The 13,516-nt window shown below is 39.4% G+C and overlaps 1 protein-coding gene across 2 annotated transcripts in view; it reads left to right on the forward strand.

Annotated features, from left to right (window-relative positions):
- The window catches only part of LOC126092384 (zinc finger MYND domain-containing protein 10), a 110,656-nt gene that overhangs the window by 79,926 nt on the left and 17,214 nt on the right, over positions 1-13,516 (forward strand). Inside the window, exons 7-9 of one of the 2 annotated variants that reach the window (XM_049907948.1) lie at positions 5,592-5,729; positions 5,806-5,918; positions 5,988-6,113. In XM_049907948.1, coding sequence (XP_049763905.1) covers positions 5,592-5,729; positions 5,806-5,918; positions 5,988-6,113 — 377 coding nt within the window. The remainder of the gene's footprint in view (positions 1-5,591; positions 5,730-5,805; positions 5,919-5,987; positions 6,114-13,516) is intronic. The other variant, XM_049907950.1, reaches the window with a different exon arrangement.

A 13,516-nucleotide genomic window follows, 5' to 3' on the forward strand; every position in this document is an offset into this window, starting at 1 on the left:
TCATAAGTGTGTATTCTTTCATCAGTTAATGCATCTATGTTGTAAAACAAAGTTGCAGAAACTACAGTCAATTATTTCAAACAATTACAATCACAGAGGAAACTCTAAATGACTCTATGAGGCAGAACTGTTTTAAACTGCCGTTATTTAAAATTTGGTCTTCAGCCTAGGTTCCACTATACAGAAAGAAATGAACACTCATGTACACTGACTACTTTTCTGTTTGTCTTCAGCTTCTGCATATTACCCTCTCCATGTCAGTTTGTTATCACACAGCACCTTCCTTGTCAGTTGCTGAGATAATTGAATGAGTGATGGGATGATGAAGCTTTTGGAACATATTAGAGCACTCAAATTACATCAAACATGTATGTGTGAAAATGTAGTTGCCCCTGCCAGATCATAGGTAAAAAGTTTTAGCCTCATCTCCTGTTGTCCTGCCTTTCCTACCCCTTTCTCTAGACCATGCTCCTCCTCTGCCCTCACTTCTTCCATTTTTATCTCACTCCAACAAAGATAATTATGCATTACAACCATGCCACAGAATTGAGACACACAACAGCACAGTAATCAGTGCCCATGCATTAATTCTTTGTTTCTTAGCAACTTCATAAGGTGAGCTTGTTTGTGTGCTTATTTGTCCCTAACTACATCCCACAGTGAGTGGTGGTCTTCAAACATTCCACAGTTTCCACTCTGCCCAATATTTTCTGTTACCACGAAAATACTAAAAATTAGGATACAAGCCATCAAAAAAGAAAAAGAAGTTTACTCCATGGAGTTTTATGTATACATCAATACTGATGCAACACATTACTGTTATACTATTTGTTTTAAAAATCAATTGAAAAGATGATTATAAAATGGAAATATTTTGTATCTTTATGACCAAAATTCCACATTCAGATATTGACTTGAGACATTTCAGTTGTAGCAAAAGAAAAATTCTAGTTAACATTGTGCACGTGCTTGACCATCATGATACTTTACGAATCCCTATGACAGTAAGCTCTTGTAGACAAGTATGACACACACAGCTTGGTTTAACTCATTTGTGGTTACATCTGAGGCTTCCAATAGCACTGTTTTGCCACTGTATGTAGAAATTAACTCCACAGCCCATTCATAATACTCACTGCTGAGATCTCCCCCCCCCCCCCCCCCCCCCCCCCCCCCCCCCCCCCCCCCGTGTCGGTATCGCACATTTTTCCATCCTATTTTTTTCCTTATTTTTGGGTGAAATAAAGAAGAAGTCTAAATGTTTGTGGGGATATCACTCATCTGCCCCAGAATAACTTTCTTTTAATAAGTATTTTAAAGCTGCTTGAGATCAACTCATTCATTCTCTACATATAGTTTACAAAGAGATATGAGGATACAAAATGGAGAAATAGGTGGCAACATTTTGCACTTTGACCATTATTAAATTAATTAAATGAAATTAATTAAATAATAAATAAATAAATAATAATAAATAATAATAATAAATAATAATAATAAATAAATAATAAATAATAAATTAATAAAATTAATTAAATAAAATTAATTAAATAAAAAATTAATTCATAATTGCAAATACATCTACTGTGTCACTCTCACGTAATAGCTCTCTCTGAAATGTGTCAATGCATATTCAACCATATTTCATGTCATATATAACCATTTAAACATGACTGATATGAAGATGATGTCATCTAAACCAGAAATGAATATGCATTGATGCACTTCATAGAGAATGGCACCATAGCCAAAGTTGTGATCATAAATAAATACATTTCATTACAGTCAATGTGGAGAAAGTTGACATTCGAAAATCTTTTAAGACTACTGACACAAGTAAATTCATTACATGCAGATTAGAAGATTTACATTTCCTATGTTTACAGTAATTTATAATATTTGTTAAAAAAATCAAAACCATAACTTTTCATGTACTTATTAGTGAAAAAACTAACGTTGATGTAATTTTAATCTTCTTACCAACAATCTTCTTGAACAACTATATGGTGTGTCACATTTGTCACTTGATATACGCAACTGGCCATTAAAACTGCTACACCACGAAGATGACATGCTACAGATGCGAAATTTAAGCGACAGGAAGAAGATGCTGTGATATGCAAATGATTAGCTACTCAGAGCATTCACACAAAGTTGGCGCCAGTGGCGACACCTACAACGTGCTGACATGAGGGAAGTTTCCAACCGATTTCTCATACATAAACAGCAGTTGACCGGCGTTTCCTGTTGAAACGGTGTTGTGATGCCTTGTGTAAGGAGGAGAAATGCGTACCATCACGTTTCCGACTTTGATAAAGGTCAGATTGTAGCCTATCACGATTTCAGTTTATGGTATCGCGACACTGCTGCTCACGTTGGTCGAGATCCAATGACTGTTAGCAGAATATGGAATCGGTGGCTTCAGGAGGGTAATACGGAACGCCGTGCTGGAACCCAATGGCCTCATATCACTAGCAGTCGGGATGACACGCATCTTATCCGCATGGCTGTAACATATCGTGCAGCCACGTCTCGATCTGTGAGTCAACAGATGGGGACATTTGCAAGACAACAACTGTCTGCACGAACAGTTAGACGATGTTTGCAGCAGCATGGACTATCAGCTCGAGACCATGGCTGCGGTTACACTTGATGCTGCATCACAGACAGGAGCGCCTGCGATGGTGTACTCAACAACGAACCCGGGTGCATGAATGGCGAAACATCATTTTTTTTTCGGATGAATCCAGAAGCTGTTCACAGCATCATGATGGTCGCATCCGTATTTGGCAACATCACGGTGAACGCACATTGGAAGCATGTATTCGTCATCGCCATACTGGCCTATCACCCAACGTGATGGTATGGTATTGGTTAACATCTCGGTCACCTCTTGCTCGCATTGACAGCACTTTGAACAGTGGACGTTACATTTCAGATGTGTTACGACCGTTGCCTCTACCCTTCATTCAATCCCTGCGAAACCGTACATTTCAGCATGATAATGCACAAGCAATTGATTTTAATTGGATTTAATTGATGAAAGGAGAAAATACAAAAATGCAGTAAGTGAAGCAGGCAAAAAGGAATACAAACGTCTCAAAAATGATATCGACAGGAAGTGCAAAATGGCTAAGCAGGGATGGCTAGAGGACAAATGTAAGGATGTAGAGGCTTATCTCATGAGGGGTAAGATAGATACTGCCTACAGGAAAATTAAAGAGACCTTTGGACAAAAGAGAACCACTTGCATGAATATCAACAGCTCAGATGGAAACCCAGTTCTAAGCAAAGAAGGGAAAGCAGAAAGGTGGAAGGAGTATATAGAGGGTCTATACAAGGGCAATGTGCTTGAGGACAATATTGTGGAAATGGAAGAGAATGTAGATGAAGATGAAGTGGGAGATACGATAGTGCATGAGGAGTTTCACAGAGCACTGAAAGACCTGAGTCGAAACAAGGCCCCGGGAGTAGACAACATTCCATTAGAACTACTGACGGCCTAGGGAGAGCCAGTCCTGACAAAACTCTACCATCTGGTGAGCAAGATGTATGAGACATGCGAAATTCCCTCAGATTTCAAGAAAAATATAATAATTCCAATCCCGAAGACAGCAGGTGTTGACAGATGTGAAAATTACTGAATTATCAGTTTAATAAGTCACAGCTGCAAAATACTAACGTGAATTCTTTACAGATGACTGGAAAAACTGGTAGAAGCCGAACTCGAGGAGGATCAGTTTGGATTCCGTAGAAATGTTGGAACACGTGAGGCAATGCTGACTCTATGACTTATCTTAGAAGAAAGATTAAGGAAAGGCAAACCTAAGTTTCTAGCATTTGTAGACTTAGAGAAAGCTTTTGACAATGTTGACTGGAATACTCTTTCAAATTCTGAAGGTAGCAGGGATAAAATACAGGGAGCAAAAGGCTATTTACAGTTTGTACAGAAACCAGATGGCAGTTATAAGAGTCGAGGGGCATGAAAGAGAAACAATGGTTGGGAAGGGAGTGAGACAGGGTTGCAGACTTTCCCCGATGTTATTCAATCTGTATATTGAGCAAGTAGTAAAGGAAACAAAAGAAAAGTTCGGAGTAGGTATTAAAATCCATGGAGAAGAAATAAATACTTTGAGGTTCACCGATGACATTGTAATTCTGTCAGAGACAACAAGGGACTTGGAAGAGCAGTTGAACGGAATGGACAGTGTCTTGAAAGGAGGATATAAGATGAACATCAACAAAAGCAATATGAGGATAATGGAATGTAGTTGAATTAAGTCAGGTGATGCTGAGGGAATTAGATTAGGAATTGAGACACTTAAAGTAGTAAAGGAGTTTTGCTATTTGGGGAGCAAAATAACTGATGATGGTCGAAGTAGAGAGGATATAAAATGTAGACTGGCAATGGCAAGAAATTTGTTAACATCGAGTATAGTAAGTGTCAGGAAGTCGTTTCTGAAAGTATTTGTATGGAGTGTAGGCATGTATGGAAGTGAAACATGGACAATAAATGGTTTAGACAAGAAGAGAATAGAAGCTTTCAAAATGTGGTGCTATAGAAGAATGCTGAAGATCAGATGGGTAGATCACATAATTAATGAGGAGGTATTGAATAGAATTGGGGAGAAGAGGAGTTCGTGGCACAACTTGACTAGAAGAAGGGATCGGTTGGTAGGACATGTTCTGAGGCATCAAGGGATCACCAATTTAGTACTGGAGGGCAGCGTGGAGGGTAAAAATCGTAGAGGGAGACCAAGAGATGAATACACTAAGCAGATTCAGAAGGATGTAGGCTGAAGTAGGTACTGGGAGATGAAGAAGCTTGCACAGGATAGAGTAGCATGGAAAGCTCCATCAAACCAGTCTCAGGACTGAAGACCACCACAACAACAACAACAACAACAATGCACGGCCGCATGTTGCAGGTCCTGTACGGGCCTTTCTGGATACATAAAATGTTCGACTGTTGCCCTGGCCACCACATTCTCCAGATTTCTCACCAATTGAAAACGTCTGGTCAATGGTGGCCGAGCAACTGGCCCGTCACAATACGCCAGTCACTACTCTTGATGAACTGTGGTATCGTGTTGAAGCTGCATGGGCAGCTGTACCTGTACAAGGCATCCAAGCTCTGTTTTACTCAATGCCCAGGCGTATCAAGGCCGTTATTATGGCCAGAGGTGGTTGTTATGGGTACAGATTTCTCAGGATCTATGCACCCAAATTGCGTGAAAATGTAATCACGTCAGTTCTAGTATAATATATTTGTCCAATGAATACCCGTTTATCATCTGTATTTCTTCTTGGTGTAGCAATTTTAATGGCCAGTAGTGTATGTTTTGCCATCACAATGCTTTGAGACAAATTGTTACTGGCCACACCAAAAACTGCTACAGACATCTCATCACAGTATTAAACTAATCAAATTAGTGCTGTACAGAAAAAGCATAAAAGGACTAACCTAAATAACATCAAATCTTATAATCAGTGGTTGGTTTATGTTTACATGATGAAGTTGATTATGACCTATAACAATCCATTTATTCAGAATTCATTGCTATTTTGAAACATTTTATTTTCTCTTTAAGCTTCAAGGCTATCTACACGATGTCTTGGTTGATCAGCTGTCACCTCTCTCAGAGCTACAATATTGGCTGAGTCATATTGCAGTATCACAGGTTCCCCCCACTGGCAAAAAACCATTAATATTAGAAGTTCTGCCACAGGTAAGAATGCACATCAGTGGAGTTTAGTGGTCTTGTATGCCTTCCTATGCTGTCTGATTATTTCTCATCATACCAGATCAGAGAATCTTTACTGAGAAGAAGTGAAACTCAATGGAAAAGAATAGCTCAAAGACAAGTTAAAGTTCTATTTCACTGCAAGCAAGGTGATATGGCTGAAATTGCTAAGAGGTAAGATTACCATTATAGACAACATTCTCAGGATAAATCAATTACTGACCTAATGAAATTTTTCTGTAGGCTTAGTTCTGCCTACGATCCAGAAACACTTGAGAAACTCGCTGGTACTGCACCAACATGTGCCGAATGTGGAGAACGTGCTGCTAAAAAGTGTTCACGTTGCAAAGCTCTCTGGTATTGTGGCCGGTAAGAGTAGAATTTAGTTTTCCAAAAACGAATCGTTTGTATTGTAAGTAACTTGTTTAACTCAGATTTAATAACTATTGGAGGAGAAAAAACATTGTAGGTCTGCTACATAGTGGTCAACAGAAGATGATGACCACTCACTACCTACAAATTGTAGCCCTCAGATAACGTGAAGAAAGCGAAAATGATGTACACTGTGTTTTTGGAGGCAGCTGGGATTCCACAATCTGCATACCTGCATACACCTGCAATGTGTGTAGGCTTAGGATCAACTGTAGGAGGAAACTAAAAAAAGCATAACTTCACTGCGAATCAAGAACAATAAGCGAACATACAGTCAGTCTGAAACAGCACATCTGTGAAAACTATATCTGTTGCTAACACTGAGTATCATTTTACTAAACCCTGTGCTTTGTAACATGGTTGGATCCTCATTTGCAAGCTAGTCAGGATTGTTCCATTCCTAGTGTGTGGTGTGGAGGGGAGTTGGAGTCAGTATATTTCGATCTCCACTTCCACTTTCAATGTGGCCATATGTACCTACGATTTTGTTATGACTGGGTGTATACGAGGACAAGGAAGAAAATTCCGGGGTATTTCCCGGTTAAAAGTACACTTTCTTCCGGGTGAAAATACAATTTTCCATGTTAAGTGACAGTATACTTTCCCTTGGGATCCTAAAACTTATCAATCCTTTGAATGGTTAAGGTTTTATACACCGGCATAGAACCTCCCGCCACTTAAGGAAAGAACCCCAGAAAAAAGGTGTTTTGGAAAGATCACCTTTAAAAACGTGACGAACATATTGATGCACCACATGGCGTGGACAAAGACTTTACACGTGCACTTGGTTGGTGTGAAGGGGGTAAATGGGCAGGGATTGTGCAATGTCAGCGGCTGTCGCTAAGAAAGACTAAAATAAGTTAGTAGTTTCAATTTTCTGTTTCTATATTATTTCCACGTTATTAGCAATCAACCATTAATGTCTTAATGAAGCTATTTCTGTCAGTTTTGTAGAGAAATTTGCTTCTATTAATTTTTTCCGCTGAGGCAGTTAGTTTATTTGAAATAAAGTGTTTATTCTGCACTGTTGGCTACAAAACAATATTGCAGAGAATGAATTAAAAAAAAAAAGTCGAAGTCACCAGATAGCAGGATGTTATGGTACTTTGAGCTGTGGAGTCTAGTTTTGAAATGAATAATACGCCAAGAACTGCTTCCTTATTTGCATTTCTTGTCTGTGTGGAATTGATAAAACAATTGCTCCTGGTACAACTCCCTATGTCCTCTCAATAACATGCCGCAGGGCTGCACATGGTCACGTGATGCCCCACCATGCACGGAATTCACACAGAAATGCGACAAAAAGCGTATAAGCAGAGCAAGCACGAGCTGTCTTCGTCATCGTAGCTACCGCTTGCGCAGTACAGCCTGTTGTCTAGCAACTGCTCAAACAAACCTAACGTTTCCAGAGAGATCAAAGATCTTCGATCTGCAGCAACATGTACGCTACATATTTTTGTATTACTAAAGTATATAGTCGAATTCCAACAAACACAAAAAGTTTTCCGAAACATTGAAATCGAGATCGCGATGCGCTTTTGTATAAGCCAATCATATCTCACGTCATGTGATCATGACAGCAGATATTCATCGCGTTTACATGGGGCTTCCAAAACCGGATTTCGTAAACTGATCTCCCAATACCGCTTCTGGGTGGTCATGTAGACATTTCAAAATCGATTCTGGCAATCTGCTTCTGGTTGCCGGTTTACCAGTTCTGCAATCGATTTTCGCTGCCATGTGTACGCAGCCGGTATTGAAACTTGCTTGGACTGTCAGGTTTCGTCTTGTTTTTAAAAATTTCGGCTAATATTGAAGGACTGTCTTTTTGTACAGTGAAGCTATTTACACCTCGTCTAACCGTAGATAAATAGTGATTGTGCTGAATAAATCAAAAGTATATCTGCTATTTTCCAGGGGCCGTAGTTAACTGGGCTAGCAAATCCGTTTTAGACCTTTAACATGAAACACGACAGCGAAAAACGGTTTCCGAAATTCGGTTTTCGTCTTTTGGAAGACAGTGTCGCACGTAAAACCAGTGATTCAGATCAAAGGACACACAGTAATATCACTGTTAAGTAATGCGAACACACAAATAGGAAAAGTTGATGGTTTAAATTAACATCCATAGTGTAGCTGCAAGGAAAGCCAAGCTTTCACACATAATATTTGTCTTTTTTTTGCATGTGTTACACCTCGATACATCACACAAATGTGCTAGTAAAATTTTAAGTAATGACGTAAATGTCTGGTCTTCTGGGCTCGAAATTCTTCTAAGTGCCTGGACCTCAAAGTGTTGAGGTTTAAATGAAAATCAAACACTGTGGTTTAAGAAATTCAAAGCACGTTCGCACACGTAATGTAAATGAAATGCTAACGCTTTTCAAACGACCAATTGCAATATTTACCCGCGACTTGTTAGAATTCATTTCAGCAGTTGTCAGACAGCACCAGAAACCGGTGTTACTGTGCCTGTGCAGCTGCGATGACGCAGGTAGCCCATATTTTCGTATGTATATGACATTAAGAGATCTTACATTATAAACGAAACCGGACATAAGGAGATACTCCAAGAGCATCGGAATTTCGTAAAACATACTAAAATCCATAATTCGACTTAAAGAGCACAATCGTATGTCCGGATTCATAAAGAACTAGGTCCCACGCTGTTATTAAACTTTTCAACGCGGTTTTCGGAATGCAAATTTTCTTAAGTACCAGTACTGTGTTATCTCATGTTTAGTTCTTCAATGACATAATGCAATACGTCCCAAAGATAACAAGGTGCAGTTGAAATTCCGCATAGTGTTGACACTAGCCAATAGTGTTTCAAATAAATTGACTACCTGTGCGGAAACGATTAATCAAAGCCTTTTTTGCGCATGCGCATAAGCCCACTGGCAACTTCTCAAACGAACGTAATGTTGAACGTTATATCACGCCCATCGGATGCAGTTTCGTGTTAATAAGTATTGCATAGTCTTCGTCTTAAAGCCGGGTTCACACACGCAACGAAAGTATCGCCACAAGTCAAGTCATTCTGGAGTGGCGCTGTGAGCTACCGTTCACACAGGACGCCACAAATTCTTCGTAATTGCGCAGTTTGCAAAATGGCGTCACCTGTCTCAGCTGATTAAACGGCTGTACATACTACTAAAAAAGATGTTTTGGAAACATAATAAATGTAAAATATTACTTACCAAAGTGTTTCACGTCTCTCTTGTCTCGACTACATGTTTTAAGAACCGGTCTGCAGCTTCCAACCAAGCAAGGCTGGGTTTATAAATACCGTCTGTAGACGCACCACTCTCAAGTGATTTCAGTACATTTTTATGTTCATTCATGTAAGCATTTCGAATTTTTGATTTTGTTGTAGCTACATCAATTCCAGGTACATATTCACGCATACTGTTTACTATTTCAATTAATGTAGCATCTCTCAAATTTCTGTCTGTATGATTCGCTTTTGTGGTTCCAAAGGCATTCTCGTTCTTGATACACTTCCAAGAATCTCATAATTGTCGCTGTTGACCACTTTTTCGACATATTAATAGCAAACACACAAACAAAAGCACTATCTACGAACGAATACGCACTAGAAAGATTTGAATCCAGCCGAAAACTAGGAGTTCACACATGCAACTACAAAGCAACTGCAGTTCGCCATTAGCAGTGGCGATACTTTTGTTGCCTGTGTGAACCCGGCTTTTAAAGCTTTCGGCACATTTCGCTGTTGGCAAACGCTTGTGTGTGCATTGTGTTTTGTTGCTGTAAATGGGGCATTTTCTCTGCAACTTAAGTTTGATTTATTTTTTTCGTTGTTTTTGTTTTATTCCTGCAGTGTTATATTGCAGTAACGGACTAAAGTAAAATTCTTTGTTAGAGTATCAGTTCCTACGAGTCAAAACTAATTTAACTAAAAAAGCGAAAAATTCCCGGAATTCTTAAAAATTCCCTGGTTTTTCGCAGTTTTCAACCGGATGAAAAAAAATTCCGTTCCCCCTCCCCCCCCCCCTCCCCGGAGCCTATAGACCCTGTATGAAGAAAAGTAATAATCATGATAATTTTCTTACGTCCATGCGGCTTTTCGCGGATGATGCTGTAGTATACAGAGAAGTTGCAGCATTAGAAAATTGTAGCGAAATGCAGGAAGATCTGCAGCGGATAGGCACTTGGTGCAGAGAGTGGCAACTGACCCTTAACATAGACAAATGTAATGTATTGCAAATACATAGAAAGAAGGATCCTTTATTGTATGATTATATGATAGCGGAACAAACACTGGTAGCAGTTACTTCTGTAAAATATCTGGGAGTATGCGTGCGGAACGATTTGAAGTGGAATGATCATATAAAATTAATTGTTGGTAAGGCGGGTACCAGGTTGAGATTCATTGGGAGAGTCCTTAGAAAATGTAGTCCATCAACAAAGGAGGTGGCTTACAAAACACTCGTTCGACCTATACTTGAGTATTGCTCATCAGTGTGGGATCCGTACCAGATCGGGTTGACGGAGGAGATAGAGAAGATTCAAAGAAGAGCGGCGCGTTTCGTCACAGGGTTATTTGGTAACCGTGATAGCGTTACGGAGATGTTTAACAAACTCAAGTGGCGGACTCTGCAAGAGAGGCGCTCTGCTTCGCGGTGTAGCTTGCTCGCCAGGTTTCGAGAGGGTGCGTTTCTGGATGAGGTATCGAATATATTGCTTCCCCCTACTTATACCTCCCGAGGAGATCACGAATGTAAAATTAGAGAGATTAGAGCGCGCACAGAGGCTTTCAGACAGTCGTTCTTCCCGCGAACCATACGCGACTGGAACAGGAAAGGGAGGTAATGACAGTGGCACGTAAAGTGCCCTCCGCCACACACCGTTGGGTGGCTTGCGGAGTATAAATGTAGATGTAGATGTAGATGTAGATGTAGTAATTTTCTGTAGCATAACTTTCAAGAAATCATACTTTAGAGAAATACAGAATTTGAAAAGTTCCTGTAACTTCTAATTTCTAGAATTCATTGTCACTTATAAAACTTAGTTTTTAAGCTACTTTATTCTCTGGAAGTTAGTTTATAAATTTGAGAATTCACGTGTTAAATTATAGATGCTTTTACCTTTTTTGGGAAAAGGGGGAGGGGGAGACGCCGTGACTCTTATGACTACCACCACTCCTACCTTCCTACCCTCGGCTCACCCGATGGTAAAGACGCCTAATGGGTTTCAGGTTCCTGTCCTGATACTGCACAGCCCTTAGATTACCCTCTATGGTGATGAATGGTGTCCGACATTCATAGAAGAGACCAGCCCATAACATGACTGACCCATCTCCTTGGCGAAACTGAAGGACTACATATTTGAGATGTGTGCTGGAATTTGGCCGCCTCCACAATCTTCTATGATTATCAGGCATCAGACAAACTGCTACTTCCGATTAGATTAGATTAGTACTTGTTCCATAGATCATGAATACGACACTTCGTAATGATGTGGAACGTGCCAGGTTAACTTAACATTTTTTGGTGGGGATTGGGGAAATTACCCACTTACTATATCCAAAAATTCATCTAATGAGTAGGAGTAGTTGCCATTAAGAAATTCTTTTAATTTTCTTTTAAATGCTATATGGCTATCTGTCAGACTTTTGATGCAATTAGGTAAGTGACACCAAAGACTTTTGTGGCAGCATAAGTTACCCCCTTCTGAGCCAAAGTTAGATTTAACCTTGAGTAGTGAAGATCATCCTTTCTCCTGCACTGCTATTACTTTTGAATTCGTTCAGATTGTTAATAACAAATTTCGTAAGTGAACATATATAGTGTGAGGCTACAGTGAAGATCTCTAGCTCTTTAAATAAGTGTCTGCAGTATGATCTTGGATGAGCTCCAGCAATTATTCTGATTACACGCTTTTGTGCAATGAACACTCTTTTACTCAATGATGACTTACCCCAGAATATGATGCCATACGAAAGCAGAGAATGAAAATGGGCGTGGTAAGCTAATTTACTGAGATGTATATCGCCAAAATTTGCAATGACCCTAATAGCATAAGTAGCTGAACTCAAACGTTTCAGCAGATCCTCAGTGTGCTTTTTCCGGTTCAACCCCTCATCAACGCATACACCTAGAAATTTTGAACATTCTACCTTATCTACCGATTTCTGATCGAAGTCTATATTTATTAATGGTTTCATTCTATTTACTGTGTGGAACTGTATATACTGTGTTTTGTCAAAGTTTAATGAGAGCCCATTAGCAGAGAACCACTTTTTCATTTACAATTTCACCAGTTAATTCTTGCAAAGAGACTGCAAAGCTTTTGAGCAAGGTTCCATTCTAGATGTTTGTTTATCGACTTCTTTGTTTTACTGTCTAGATTGAAATGCACTCCCAGCTGCCTACAAAAAGACAGTGCACAGCTTTTCCATATTCATGGGTTACCTGTGAGCTACAATTTGTAAGTAGTGGGCATCGTCTGGTGTTGACCCTGGGCAACCACTAAATTGCAGATCTACAATGTTTTTTCCTCTTGCAATAGCAGTTACATCTCCAAATGCACTGCTGCATAAACAAATTTGACAGGCCATTTCTTCTGCTAATAAAGTAACAATGTGTGCATTGTCTAAGCTTAAATGACTTCAATGTATGTTGATAGATTGAACATTTCACACAAAACACACTGTCATATTCATTATGCAACGTACAGAGTGCTCTACTGAATTATTACTGTTACAGTGTCATACTTTTCTTGCTTTCATCGCAAACAACGCTAGTTGTGAATGCAGCTGCACCTCCACTGCATTCACATCCAATTCCCATGTGCAGCATTCCCTGGAACATGAAGCTGAGTGGCTTCTCATGTGTTCCTACCAGTGAATGTTTTTCCAAAATTATTAATAAGAAGACTTTTTCCCTACTTGTCACTCTTCTCCCATAACTCAATAACACTTTGATATTCAGTATCCTTCTTTTACATTTAAAAGTAATATTTTAGCAGGGATTTTTAAGAAAAAATATGTATCTGGACTGTCCTTGCCTATGTGAAAACAAAATGAGCTCAATTTTCTGAGTCAATGGAACAGGCTCACAAGTTGTATAATTGTGAAAGACAATATAAGTGCAAGGAACTGCGAGGTTCCAGTAGACCAGTCATTTGTGTCCACATATTTAGGCTCCAACTCTTCCTCTGGGCCATTGTACTCCAATACTAAATACCTTACTATAGTATATAGGCTAAATGAACATTAGTTATAAAATAAAGGCAACCACCCACCTTTACAGTATAACAGTAACAGAACTCCATATAACTAGCTTTTGTGCCCTGGCTCTTTTACTGGCAGGAAGTAA

Source organism: Schistocerca cancellata, chromosome 7, assembly GCF_023864275.1.
Source record: "Schistocerca cancellata isolate TAMUIC-IGC-003103 chromosome 7, iqSchCanc2.1, whole genome shotgun sequence".
NCBI lineage: Eukaryota > Metazoa > Arthropoda > Insecta > Orthoptera > Acrididae > Schistocerca > Schistocerca cancellata.